This window comes from Chiloscyllium punctatum, chromosome 9 (assembly GCF_047496795.1).
Source record: "Chiloscyllium punctatum isolate Juve2018m chromosome 9, sChiPun1.3, whole genome shotgun sequence".
NCBI lineage: Eukaryota > Metazoa > Chordata > Chondrichthyes > Orectolobiformes > Hemiscylliidae > Chiloscyllium > Chiloscyllium punctatum.
Genome location: NC_092747.1, coordinates 112,651,247 through 112,666,383, shown reverse-complemented (window position 1 = coordinate 112,666,383; position 15,137 = coordinate 112,651,247). Strand labels below are relative to the sequence as shown.

The following is a 15,137-nucleotide window of genomic DNA, read 5'->3' as shown; positions in this document are numbered from 1 at the left end:
GGTGTTGGAGGTAGTATATTGGCATGGATAGAAAACTAGCTAATAGGCAGGAAACTGCCAGTGGGTGTAAGGAGTTCTTTTTTCAGGTATGACGATATTATGGACTTAAGAGGTGTATTCTGTCCTTTTCTATGAAGAAAGGTGTCACGTGCAGTCTGCTCTAAGCCAATAAACAGCTTGCGAGGCCTTGTTTTTAAAAAAAAGTTTAGAACAATAGAAACAGCCTGAAGAGGCATGGACAAGCTCCCACAGAACCAGGATTTTGGTTTTAGCTTTCTGCAGTGACTGGAGTCTTGAAGCTGGATGTGGAAGCTCTTATTCCTCTCTCTGTTATAACTAAGAGCTGGCATTCTCTTCTTGCTGCTAGAATTGCATGTGAGAAAATCTATTTTACTGAATTTGCTTTTGCCATGGGTGTGTTTGTGGGATGTTACTGTATTGGAACAGTTAATTAGTAGTTAATATATATTATTTTGTTAAGCATTTCAATAGACTTACAATCAAGCCAATTCTTTTGTTATTTTTATGTTGTATTTTAACTGTAGTGTAAAAATAGTGTGTTTTGCTTAAAGTTGAGTCATTTGACCCATCAAATTGCATCTGGAATGCACCACCTTACACTTATCTTTGAAATACGAAAACATGAGGATCTAGGCGCTCTCAACGTATTTTGAGGGGATTTGGTCTATTCCATGACACAGGTTGGCAACCTATGACCAGTGGCGTTCCACAGGCATCAATTCTGGGACTGCAGTTGTCTGTTATATATGTTAGTGACTTGGAGGAAGAAAGCCAATGTATTGTATCCAAATTCGCAAACAACGTAAAAGTAGGTGGAAAGGCCGGTTGTAAGAAGGATACAAGCAGCCTACAGAGAGATGCTAGTAGGTTAAGTGAGTGGGCAAGGAGGTGACAAATTGAGTATAATGTGGGAAAATGCAACGTTGTTCATTTTGCAAAAGAAACTAAAATATTACTTTAAATAGTGAAAAATCAGCAAATTGCTACACACAGACTTTGGGGGGTACTTGTGCATGAAACACAAAGCTAGCACACAGGTGAAGCAGATGATCAAAAATGCTAGTGAAGGCGGGTTGGACTATAAGAGTGCAGGTAGGGAAGACTTGCTGCAACTGTACAAGGTGCTGGTGAGACTGCATCTGGAGTGCTGTGACCAGTTTTGTTCCCCTTATTTAAGGAAAGATATCATTTCATTGGAGGCAGTTCAGAGAATGTTCACTAGTTTGATCTTTGATATGGAGGGATTTTCTTATGAGCAAAAGTTAAACAGATGGGGACTCTACTCGCTGGATTTTAGAAGGAGTGGTGATCTCATTGAAACATGTAGGATTTTTAATGGGCTTGAGAGGATGTATCCCGTCATAGGAAAGTCTCGGTCCAGTGGGCATAGTCTCAAAATAAAGGGCTGCCGATGAAAACTGAAATGAGGAGAAATTTGTTCTGTACAGTGGGTTGATAGTCTTTAGAGCTCTTTGCCACAGAGAAGGCAGGGTCCTCGTATATATTTAAAGCTGAGATAGATTCTTGATCAGCAGGGAAATCGAGGGTTATGGGGAAAGGGCAGGAAAGTGGACGGGAGAATTGTCAAGTCATGATCCTATTGAATGGCGTAGCAGGTTCAAGGGGCCAAATTACCTACCCTTGTTCCTTTTTCTTAGAGTCGTACTGAGGTCATTTGAGCTCTTTTTTGTTTTTATCCAAACTTTAGTGGAATCACATAGCATGCTTTTTCAGTTACATAGAAAGAGAAATCATGGTTGATATTCCTCAAGATCCCGACAGCGGAGCCAGCTCCTATCCATGTGACCTGTGTGATATTATTGAACAGCACCATGTGCTCGGAATCAGCACTGCTATGTTTTAACAGCACTACACGAATACATTTCTCCTCGAACTTACAGCCAAGTAACAGAACTTTCAGCAAAACTGAGCCATGCTGACGTTTACTCTGTACAAACCTCTTCCCACTTTATTTCGTCTCACCTTGTCAATATAATCCATTCCTTTCTCTTTTATGTGTTTATCCTGCTTCCCTTTAAATATATGTGCTGTATGCTTCAACCTCTCCCTGTGATAGCAATTTCCCCACATGCTCACCATTGTTTGAGTAAGTACTGCACTTTGTGTATAATTTGTTGAAATAAAGATACCTCATACTGATGGTTGTGATTTATTCTCAGGTGTCTTGGTTTGCTGTGGGCTGTTATTACCTTATGGTTGGCCACAAGAATGAACATGCTAGGCGTTATCTCAGGTGAGAACATTACCAGTGTGTTACCTGGAGGACTCGATCGCTTACTGCGATGTTGGTGCTTTGCAAAAATCTATTTCTCCTACTTTTTATTCTTGTTTTCAATGTTGTTAAAAAATACCTGCATGAACTCAGGAAATACTTCAGACAGATGATATGGTCTAGGCTAGACCACTCAAAACATTCTTAAGCAGGCAACCCAGACCATAACTTCGCTATTTGTTTTGGTAAGTGTACAGTGAAAATTCCCGGAATAAGTTAGCAAGGTTGACGACTAAGTTTTAAAACAGACAGAAATTTATTCACAAAATTATGCAATGAAAAACAAAGAACCGAATAAAGAATATCTGCAGAACTCAGTCTGTTCAAACTAGACATAATTATGCTGTTCCGAATATATGCAACAGTCCCAATAAGCAAACCTCCTTAAAACAATAAAAAAAGGAACAGATGCTTATAGGTTGAAATTACAAGGGCAGAGAGAGAACCCTGAACAACTCAGCTAGAGAGCTGGCCAATCCCTTTTCATTATACAGGTCACTTCTAAAACATGACCACTTTGGCCTGAAGTCTCATCTGTTTACATGTAAACAAAAAGACTTCTCAATACCCTTTAATCTCTGTGCCAAACCAGACTAATCACCACCGGGAGATGTTTACGGCTCCCTGATAAAACCAAGGACACAGAATCCTTGAGAAAAGGAATAGCTTTCAGGAAAAAAAGGGACAGACTTTGTGACACAGAAGACAATTGGCATCTGGAACAGTCCTCCCGAAAGGTTGACTGAACTGGGGATTGGAGGTTATTTGAAAATTCCAAGACTTGGAGTTTGATACATTTTGCTGTCTATGTGGAACTAAGGCAGTTAATTGGAATCAGGTACACGTTTGCTATGATCTAATGGAATGGCTCAACATGCCTGGTGCTGAATGGACTCCTCCTGTTCCTTTTTTTTGTATATGGGGCATCCAGTAATTTCAAATTGTTGCATAAGGATTAGTGAAGCTCTTGAGATGAGTCGAGGAAGCTTGTTTAGTCGTGGATTCTGGGATTACAAAGGGCTAGGGTCAGTAGGGAGGAATCCTATCTGTATTGGTGATCAAGTGTTTTTCAGGTTGGTACCTTTTCCCCAGTGAGTGAATTGTTATACCTTAAGATATAAAAGCAGAAGTTGGGCCTTCAGCTGATTGATTACTCCATCATTCATGGAGACCTTGATAATCATTAACTCCAAAGTTCTGCTTTGTCCCTGTAATCCTTGATTGCCTTGTTGGTTGGAAAGCTGGTTATTTTGACTAATCCGAATATATTTAATAAGCTAGCCTCTATAACCCTCTGACGAAGCATTCCACTAATTATCTACTCTGAGATAAGAAATTCCTCCTCGTGTCTGTTTTAAATGATGAGGATGTGCCTGTGTTGGACTGGGGTGGACAAAGTTAAAAATCACACAACACCAGATTATAGTCCAACAGGTTTATTTGGAAGCACTAGCTTTCAAAGCGCTGCTCCTTCATCAAGTAGCTAGTGGGGCAGGATCATAAGACACAGAATGTATAGCACAAGATCATAGTTGCATGACACAATGATCTTGTTCTATAAATTTTGTGTCTTATGATCCTGCTCCACTCGCTACCCGAAGAAGGAGCAGCGCTTCGAAAGCTGGTACTTCCAAATAAACCTGTTGGACTCTGGTGATTTTTAACTCTGTTTTAAATGGGCAACCCCTTGTTTTGAGATTCTCCTGCATTTATCCTGTCAACGCCCCTAAGAAGCTTATGTCTTTCAAAAAGGTTTCCTCTCGCTCCTTTAAACGCCAATGAGTACAAACTCAAACTACTTATCCTCTCATCATAAGAAAACCCCTCCATACCCGGAGTCAGTCGAGTGGGCCTTCTATGGACAATTCCCAGTATCCAGATACCTTTCCTTAGATAAGGAGACGAAAGCTGTTTAGTGTTCCATATATGGTCTGGCTATTGTCTGTGTAGTTTTAGCAATACCTCCCTAGTTTAATACTCTATTCCTGTTGTGCTTTTTACTGATATTTATTTGCACAAAGTGAAATTGCAATCATTATACAAATATTCAGAGTTTTATCAGTTATACAACACTATTTATTAGAATCAAGTATACTTGATTCTTCAACAGATTACTGCCAGTGAAAAACAGAGGTGATTACACTGTGGTCCAGAGAATACTCCTGTTCTTTTGGCCCCTGACCTAGGGCCTCATGGTCAACAGTTGCTCTTAGGTTCTTGCTGTCATCTGAGTCCCTGACTCCGAGTGTATAACTTGACATTCCCTCGCATTATATTCTACCTGCCAAATTTCTGCCCACTCACGTAACCTGGAGCAAGTGAGGACTGCAGATGTTAGAGATCAGAGTCGAGAGTGTGGTGCTGGAAAAGCACAGCAGGTCATGCAGTATCTGAGGAGCAGGATATTGCCTGAAACGTTGGTTCTCCTACTCCTCAGATGCTGCCTGACCTGCTGTGCTTTTCCAGTACCATGCTCCACTCACTCAACCTGTCTAAATCCCTTTGTAGACTGTGTCATTCTTATTACTAGCATTTATGTCACCAGCAAACTTGGTGATAGTAGGTTCACCTCTGTCACCCAAGTCTTTAATATATATTCTCGATAATTGTGGTCCTAGACAGATCCCTGGGGCACTCCATGAGTTTTCATTGTCATCCTGAAAATGCCCTTTTGTCCTAACTCTGTCTTTGAACAGTTATCCAATCTTCTATCATTGCCAGTATGCTACCCCCAACACGGTGTGCTCTTATCTTAAGTAGCCTTAAGTGTGGTCCCTCATTGAACACCTTTTGGAAATTCAAATATATTACATCTACTGATTCCCCTTTATCTATCCTGATTTTTACTTCCTGAAGTAATTCTAATACATTCATCAGGGATGATTTCCTCTTCATGAAGGCATGCTGAATTGGCTTGCTATATATTATGTGTTTCTAAATGCTCACCTGTGGCATTTTGTTTATAGGTTCTAATGTTTTCCCAATTTTAGATGTTAAGATAACTGACATGTGGTTACCTGTCTTTTTGTCTCCTTTTTGTTTAGAATAAGGGTGTTACACTGGCATTTCTCTTATCTCTGGGACCTTTCTAGAATCTAAAGATTTCTTCAACTCTTCTGCCATTTCCTGGTTTCTCATTATTATTTCTGTGCTTCATTCTCTAAATCACGGAGAGAACAGCAAGTAGTGATAGACTTTGAGAAGAAGCCCGAGGCCCCCGAGGTTTCATTTTTGCCTTGAAGATCTTTCAAAAGCTTGGTTTTGGTCTAATGAGGCAGAATGTGCATCTAGAACATAACATAGCATTGAAGGGGAAAGTGAGGACTGCAAGTACTGGAGATCAGAGTCAGGATTGTGGTGCTGGAAAAAGCACAGCAGGTCAGGCAGCATCTGACGAGCAGGAGAGTCAACGTTTCTGGCATAAGTCCTTCATCAGGCAATCTCCTGCTCCTTGGATGCTGCCTGACTTGCTGTGCTTTTCCAACACCACACACTCAACAACATACCATTCAAGACCAGTGTTGGAAATATTTTTCTCTAGCAAAACGATTTTGTTAAAGTTGACTTGTTTATGGGTTTCTATGATCAATTTTGTTTCCTGAGGTTATTTAGAGCATCTGAGGAGTTTGAACATAATTGTCCTCTTAACGATGGGGTAGACTAGCTGACATGCTCTTACAAAAGCACAATAAATTAAAATCTCTGTAGTCACTTCAGGGTTTTTAGATTATTGCCAAAACTGTCTTTTCGAAATGTTGAGATTTTTCTAGTTTAAACATCGTCCTAAATTGAAAAATAGCTGGTGTAGTGTTGGTTGGATGCATTGTCTCTGTGTGCTCAGCATACTTGCAGGGCAATGTAATCTGCACTAAAGTAGTATGTTTGAGATTGTTACAAATTGCAGAACCAGGGTCTGGGATCAGGCTTGACAGAGTAAAGGTACACAGGTAGAACATAGCTGAGATTGACATTTTTAATGGGCAAAGGTATCAAAGGATATGGACTAAAGGTAAGCAGATGAAATTGAGGTACCTACTAGTCATAATCTGAGTGAATGCTCAGTGAATGGACAGAGCTGAAAGGCTATATGGCTTCCTCTTGTATCGAGCATAGGACATGCAGTGATTGGAAGTTATTGACTGTTTCAGTTGTGTGAAGAGCTAGTTCTGTGCTGGCTTTCTGATCACATTCCTCAACCCTTTTAAATTAGAAAAAAAGATTTGATTTAAGCTCTACTGTCATTGTTCTAACTGCTCCCTTTTCAGTTGAGTTGTTAATCCCTTGAGTCACTTATAACCTCTACAGTAATTCCTGTTGACTTGCTAAGACTCTTGGCTTGTTTCTCTAATCGGAGTTGTTCTAACCTTTCAGTAAAGCCACCACCCTTGAGCGAACCTATGGGCCAGCATGGATTGCCTATGGCCATTCCTTTGCAGTAGAAGGAGAACATGACCAGGCCATGGCTGCCTACTTCACAGCAGCACAGCTAATGAAAGGGTAAGTGTTGGCTCACCACTGCAATCATGAAATTTCAGTCGGTTAATTTACTCTTCACCTCCTAGTGATCTCCATCAAGCTTCTGGATTTCAGCCACACAGTATTCTTCATTTTTTGCTATGAAGTGCATGATTTGAAGTCTTGATTGTGGATATGATCTGCTGATATGATCTTCAAAACTCATGCTGACATACCTTTTTTTTAATAACATTTCTGTTTTCCTCTCCAACTTTCACCAGTTTCCAGTCTTCAAGTCTTGGTCAGCTCAGTTCAGTGGCTCACGCGCTATCCTTTTAAATCTGAATGTATGCTCGCAAGCCTCTCTAGGATTTGTGTGTGTAATCTAGGCCGACCCTTTGCCACATTGAGGGAGGAGAGGCTCTGTCTTTCATTTCAGACTAAAAGAGGCTTCTCTGCCTGTTTTGATGTAAAAATCTTGTAATGCCATTGAAAAAAGAATGGGAGTCTTCAACTTTCAGCTCAGCAACTGTAGCACATTTCAAAATGATCAGAGTGCTTAGCAACATTCTCAGGCTGTGATGAGGCTCTAATTATGATCAGGTCTATTCACTTTTCACATTTTGAAATATACTATATCCTCACAGTAATACCCATCACCTCCTGAAATGGTGTGTTGTCCCTGTGGTACTCAGGGCATTTTGTTCAGAAGTAGAACATTGAAAATTAAATGATTAAATTAACAGAACAGAAGAAGAGAATTCTGCTAATTTAGAACTGTCCAATTTCATCCCAAATTCCCGATTTTCCCTGTGATCTTGCAATTTATTTCTGTTTAAGTGCACCTCTTCCTAAATGCACCTATTCCACCATCTGATCTGATTCCATCACCCCCTCATTGTAGTATGCAGATATTTATCCTCCATTTCTTCTCTCGTTCTTGCTGGTGATTTGTGATCTGTCACTCTGGAGAGTGATTCACTTCATAATGGAAGCAGTTTCTTCTACTTTACTCAGTCAATTGTTTTTTTGTTAACACCTTTATTGAACCCTCTATTAACCTTCTCCGGTGTAAAGAAAATAATTCCAGCTTTTGCGATCTCTTCATGTAACTGAAGCCACTCATCTATGGTATTTTTTGAGTAAATCTCTTCTGCAAACTCCAAGACTTTGACATCATTCCTAAGTGAGATGCCCCATATTGGCAACAGTTTATAAGATTTTGCATATTTTCCATTTTTATATTCCATGTTTCTGTTTTCAAAGCCAGTAATTCATACGTTAGTATTCAATTTATCAATTTGCATTCATGCACCACTACTGAAGTTGAGCCATATTACCATTGTGTATTTTCACTGTTAGCTTTTCCTAGTCCAATATTCATAACAATTGAAATGCTGTTGTGTTCTGATCTTTGTCAGCAAGCAGCTTTCCCATTGTAATATATATTATTCACCCATGTCAGATCCAGCACTGATTTCTTCCCTTCTGAACTCAAAACATATTCATTGTGGAATTCTTTGTGCATATTTTAATGTCAGCCTACTTGTCCTTTACTCTGTTCTTGGAGTAATTGTAGTCACCTCCTATTGCCACTCACATTATTTTAACATTTCCCTCCAGTTTCTCAAAGTTTGCTCATCTTCTTGCTCTCTGTATGTTGGGGTCAGGGGTAAATAATCTGTTCCTTAACTCCAAATAGAATTCAGTCTTTGAGTCTCTCTGCTTGGATGCAAAGTGATTCTTGATCAGTGCTGCCATGCAGATTCCTCTCTGTGTGACCTGAATACACTCTCTCTTTGACCAGGAATGTTTCAGTTCCCAATCCTGCTCCTGTTAAAGCCAGGTTTATTCAAACAAAGAACGACTGCAGAATTCCAATTTGCAGATGCATCTGTTCGTGTCCTTTGGTCATAAAATCACATGAGTATGCAGGTGTAGTTAAGGCTGGGTGCAGATACTAGAATCTGTACTGGAAACAAAAAATGCTGGAGACCATAGGGGGTCAGGCAGCATATGCAACCCTTTATTATGAGATGAATTGAACATAAAAGTCAGGGCAAAATAATGAACTGCGGATGCTCAAAATCTGAAATGAAAGCAGAAATTGTTGAAGAACCTCAGCACCCATAACAGCATCTGTGGAGAGGAAACAACATTGACCCTCCTTTGGATCCATTCTGAAGAGAGTCACGAGACTCGGAACATTGAGTCTGTTTTCTCTCCACTGAGTTTCTAGCTTCCAGCAATTTCTATAAATCTAAAGATGTTCTGCTTCAGTTGTGACCATAAGCTCAAATACTGTGCAGTGTTGATCTCTTCCTTTCTTTCTTTAAGGAAGGGTGTAAACCTACAGCGATAGTTTGGAGTAATCTTACTCGACTGATTAGCTTGATAACTTGAATGAGCGGGTTGTCTTATGAAGAAAGATTGGATAGACTGGGCTCATTTCTGGAGTTTAAACCTGACTTGATTGAAGTGTATCAGACCCTGAATGGTCTTGACAAGGTGGATGTGGAATGGGTATTTCCTCTTGTAGTTAGGTTTAAAACAATAGGTCAAGATATTTAATAATTCGGGATTGCTCTTTTAGCAGTTTGTTTTTGCTGAGAGTAGTGCAACTTTGGAACACTGGAATTCTGTCTCAGAAATTGGCAGAGACGGTATCATTGCATATTTTTAAGGCAGAGATAGATTGATTCTTTTGCTGATAAGATTGTAAGTTTATCGAGGGTAGATTTGAATGTGGAATTTAAAATACACATCACCTCTGAATAATGGAGCTGGTTTATGGGGCTGAATGACCAACTTCTGATAATTCGTATGTTCATAAGGAAGATCTTGTGTTTGTAGTTGTCGCAAGTTTATTTTAATACAGCAATCCTTACTTGTTTACATTTCAGCACCGAGCTGACTTTGCTTTCTCCCTGCATCTTAGCTGGTGTTTTGTCCTATTTGTTCCCTTTTTTGATTGGCCTTGTTTTGCTTCTTTCTGCTGCCCCTCCCCCACCTCCCCCACAGTGTAGTTTAACACCTCCCCACAGCATTAGTTTTCCTCCCTGCAAATGCATTGATTCTCTTTCTGCACTCCAAACTCAATCTCCGCTCTCTTTCAGTTTTGCATATTGGAATTATACCAGGAGACTTGAAGTAGCATTTGTCTCATACATTTAAAAAAAAATTTACTAAATTCTAAAACCCATGTGACCATCATTTAGTTTTTATGTGAATAAAGCAAGTCTTGATTTGCAAGCATTTCTGTGCACTATCTATAATGCTGTTCTATTTACTGGATTTGATTTTATATATGCCTCCTCAGAAAGAACTGCAGAGTTAGAAATTGTGCATTCTGTTGCTTGCAGGTGTCACTTACCAATGTTGTATATTGGCCTTGAATATGGACTAACCAATAATTCTAAACTGGCAGAAAGGTTTTTCAGTCAGGCCTTGAGCACTGCACCCGAGGACCCTTTTGTTCTTCATGAGATGGGAGTTGTGGCTTTTCAAAACGCAGAGTAAGTATTTCAGAATGTCTTAATTTGCATGCATGTGATCAGCTTAGAAATTACATGGCTGCTCGTTGTCACTAGTTGAATTCTTGCTGAAATTCAGAATGCTTAAGTAGAGAGAATGTGTAGATATTAGAATGTTGCATTACCTACCATTCCTGAAACATACTAGAAAATAAAAACTTTGCCAGTGAAATGGAATTACAAGAATTGGTTCCAGATAACTGCATGTACGCCATGAGTCAGGTGATTCCAAATTGTGCCTGGATATCCAAATCTTTCTCTTTTTTTACACTTCTTTTGGTATTCTAAGTTACACTGGTTGTGTTTCTCTGTCTCTTGCACCGTTCTACTTTAAACGCCACAACTTTTTGTCTTTTTTTTGTCAGATTAGTGATCGTTTACTTTATTCTCTAATTTCAACATGTCACCAAAAATTGTGAAACATTTGCTCATGGGAAGACAAACCACATCTTGAAGTCACACAAAGGTCATCAACCTAGTGTTATTTATAATTCATATGCAATGCTAATTATTGTTAGCAAAAAGAATATGGGGTGATGAGAATTTCTTTTACACAGTCATGATGATCTGGAATAAACTGCATGAAATGACATTGGAGTCAGATTTAGTAATCTGAATTCCAACAATTTGGCCCACCATGCCATTCTCAAGAGCAATTAGGGAGGATCAACAAATGATGCCCTGGCCAGTAATGTTCATTTCCCCTGAAAGAATTAAAACAAAAAACTTTTAAAAGACAAGCTGATAATACTTTAAGAAACATTTGCAGTGTAGAATGATCAGGGAATGGGACTACCTGTACATGGAAGCGATGGCAAAAAAAAATGGATTCTGGTAGTATGCAGTTCAAAGATACAAAGGAACAAACTGCAGGCTAATTATGTGTGTCCTGCAAGGTAGATGCATTGTTACTTGAACTGAAAACCTAACATACAAGCCAAGCACTTAAAATGTCCGACCCAGAGTCAAAAACTGAAGTATTTATCCAGTGAAGAGGGATTAAGTGCTGTTGAAGTCTAGACCAGGGATGCAATCTTATTTTTTTTTAATTTATTTGTGGGATGTGGGGGTCTCTGGCTGACCAGCATTTACTGCCTGCCCCTAGTTGCCTTTGATATGGTGGTGAGCTGCCTTCTTGAACCGCTGCAGTCCACCTGCTGTGTGTTGACCCACAATACTATTAGGAAGGGAGTTCCAGGAATTTAACCCAGCAACAGTGAAGGAACGGTGATATGTTTCCAAGTCAGATGGTGAGTGCCTTGGAGAGGAACTTGAAGGTGGTGGCGTTTCCATATATTTGCTGCCCTTGTCCTTCCAAGATGGAAGTCGTCATGGGTTTGGAAGGTGTTGTCTGATGACTTTTGGTGAATTTCTGCAGTGCATCTTGTCAATAGTACATAGTGCTGCTACTGAGCATCAGTGGTGGAGGGAGTGGATGCTTGTGGATGTAGTGCCAATCAAGTGGGCTGTTTTGCCCTGGATGGTGTTAAGTTTCTTGAGTATTGTTGGGATTTCCTCATCCAGGCAAGTGGGAAGTGTACTTGTGACTTGTGCCTTGTAGATGGTGGATAGGCTTTGAGGAGTCAGGAGGTGAGTTACTTGCTGCAGTATTCCTAGCTTCTGACCTGCTCTTGTAGCCACTGGGTTTATGTAGTGAGTCCAGTCGAGTTTCTGATCAATAGTAACTCCCCAGGATGTTGATACTATGGGAATTAAGGCATGGTGGTTAGATTACCTGTTATTGGTGATGGTCATAGCCTGGTATTTTTTGGCATGAATGTTACTTGCCACTTGCCAGCCCAAGCCTGGGTACTGTCCTGATCTTACTGCATTTGGACATAGACTGCTTTAGTACCTGAGGAGTCACAGATAGTGCTGAACATTGTGCAATCTTTGGTGAATATCCCCACTTCTGACCTTATGGAGAGAAGGTCTTTGATGAAACAGCTAAAGATAGTTGAGCCAAGGACACTACCTTGAGGAACTCCTGCAGAGATGTCCTGAAGCTGAGATGACCGATTTACAACAACCATGACCATCTTCCTATGTCTCAGGTATGACTCCAACCACCAGAAAGTTTGCCCCCAGATACCCATTGATTCCGGTTTTGCTCGGACACTTGATGTCAAGAGCTGTCAGTCTCACCTTACCTCTGGAGATCAGCTCTTTTGTCTATGTTTGGACCAAGGCTGTAATGAGGTCAGGGGTTGAGTGACCCTAGCAGAACCCAAACTGGGCGTCGTTGAGCAGGTGATGCTTGATAGCACTGATAATCGTGTGTCGACTAACAGGATGATAATTGGCCAGGTTAAATTTGTCCTGCTTTTTATGTACAAACATACCTGGGTCATTTTCCATATTGTCGGATAGGCACCAGTGTCGTAACTGTACTGGAACAGCTTGGCTAGGGGAGTGGCAAGTTCTGGACCACAAGTTTTCAGTACTACTGTCAGGGCCCATAGCCTCTGCAGTAATCTGTGTCTTCAACTGTTTCTTGATATCAACGTGGAGTGAATTGAATTGGCTGAATACTGTATCCGTAATACTGGGGACCACTGGAGCAGGCCAAGATGGAACATCTATTTGGCACTTCTGGCTGAAGATTGCTGCAAAAGATTTCAGCTTTATCTTTTGCACTGATGTGCTAGGCTCTTCTATCACTGAGGATGGGGATATTTGTGGAGCCCCCTCCTCCAGTGAGTTGTTTTATTGTCCACTACCATTCACAACTGGATGTGGCAGGATGCAGAGCTTATATCTGATCCATTGGTTGTGGGATTGCTTGGCTCTGTTGCTTCTTATGTTGTTTGGCATGCAAGTAGTCCTGTTTGGTGGTTTTACAAGGTGGATATCTCATCTTCGGTTATGTCTGGTGCTGCTCCTGGTATGCCCTCCTGCACTGCCCATTGAACCAAGGTTGAACCCCTGGCTTGATAGTAATGGTTGAGTGGAGGTTATGCTGGGCCATGATGTTACAGATTGTGCTGGAGTACAGATGTGCTGTTGATGTCCTACAGCGCCTTACAAATGCTCAGTCTTGAGTTGCTAGCCTGTTCGAAGGCTGTCCCTTTTTAGCACAGTGATAGGGCCATACAACGCGATGGAGGTTATTCTCAATGTGAAGGGGGGACACTCGAGAGCAGTGTGTTGGTTGCTCTTACCGATACTGTCATGGACAGTTGCATCTGTAGCTGGTATGGAAGTTATTCTGGGAGTTATGTAGTTGCAATGTATGCCCAGGATCATGTTACAGGGCTCCAGTAACAGATAATGATAGTGCATTGTGATAGGTTAGCTAAATCACTGGGAGATGAGCTACTGCTGAAGATGATGGTGTTGTAATGTGATTGGTTAACTGTGATGGAAGGAACCAGTGTGGCAGACAGTGATTAGTTTAAAAAGGCAAAGCAAGCCAGCATGATTGGGTAGGCTAGTGCCATTAGATAAGCACAGGAAGAATAACTGTTTAAATTGCAGGAGATGGAAGAGATTGTAGGGAGTCAGGAAGACGTTTTGATGGCTTCTTCAGCTTTGATTTCGCAAGATTAAAGCTTAATTTTGTGAAGGATTTTCTGCATCTCCTGGTAATTTTTTTATGGAGCATTGAGTGATTCTTCCACAACACTGGCAGACTGGTAAGGATGAGGTTAAGTCTGTTTTTCCCCCTTGGTTCCCTCACCACCTGCTGCAGTCCCAGTCTAGCAGCTATGTCGTTTAGGACCCGGCCAGCTCGATCTGTAATACTGCTGCCGAGCCACTCTTGATGGTGGACATTGAAATGCCCCACCCAGAGTACACTTCGTGCCCTTGCCATCCTCGGTGCTTCCTCTAAGTGTTGTTCAACATGGAGAAGTACTGAGTCATCAGCTGAGGGAGGAAGGTACGTGGTAATTAGCAGGAGGTTTCCTTGTCCATGTTTAACCTGAAGTCATGAGACTTCATGGGGTCTGGAGTCAATGTTGAGGACTCCCAAGGCAGCTCCCTCTTGACTGGATAACAGGTATGTCATGCCAGTGGGACAGATCAAATCCAGGGATGGTGATGGTGGTGTCTCAGATATTGTCTGTAAGGTATGATTCTGTGAGTATGACTGTGTCAGGCTGTTGCTTGACTAGTCTGAGATAACTCTCCTAGTTTTGGCTCAAGCCCCCAGATGTTAATAAGGAGGACCTGCAGGGTTGGCAGGGCTGTTTTTGCCATTGTCTTTTCCGGTGCCTACGTTGATACCAGGGTGATCCGACCGGTTTCATTTAATTGACACTTTGTAGCAGTTGGTAAAAATGAATGGCTTTCTAGGCAATTTTAGAGAGCAAATGAGAGTAGGCCAGACCAGGTGTGGGTGGCAGATTTACTTCTCTGAAGGAAAATAGTGAGCCAAGTGGGTTTTTATTTTGACAATGATTTCATTGTCATTAGTAACTTCTTCATACCAGATTTTTTTTATTGAATTCAAATTCCACCATCTGCTTTAGTGGGATTCGAACCCGGGTCCCCAGAACGTTAGCTGAGTTTCTGGATTAATAGTCTAGCGATAATGCCATTTGGCCATCACCTACCCTAAATCACACAGGAAATACAAAACTGGAATCTACCAAATCGGATAGTCACTAGTAAATCCAATAGGAAATTCAGGGAGAAAATCGTTATCCTCAGAGTGGATACCACATGGAGTGATTTTGAGGTGTCCCCGTGTCCCCCTGACACCCGGCAGCCGGAATGGACACCAACAGTAAGACTTTGTGGGGTAAGTCTCCAAATAGCCGTCAATATTGGAGAGAATATCTGAGGAAGGGAGGGTTTCGGGTTCACCACTGTGTAGAACTCCAGGGAAAATC

The 15,137-nt window shown here is 41.1% G+C and overlaps 1 protein-coding gene across 1 annotated transcript in view; it reads left to right on the top strand.

Annotated features, from left to right (window-relative positions):
- The window catches only part of cdc16 (cell division cycle 16 homolog (S. cerevisiae)), a 62,095-nt gene that overhangs the window by 22,471 nt on the left and 24,487 nt on the right, over nucleotides 1–15,137 (top strand). Inside the window, exons 11-13 of the mRNA XM_072578086.1 lie at nucleotides 2,202–2,275; nucleotides 6,686–6,811; nucleotides 10,132–10,284. Of these exons, the coding sequence (XP_072434187.1) occupies nucleotides 2,202–2,275; nucleotides 6,686–6,811; nucleotides 10,132–10,284 (353 nt within the window). The remainder of the gene's footprint in view (nucleotides 1–2,201; nucleotides 2,276–6,685; nucleotides 6,812–10,131; nucleotides 10,285–15,137) is intronic.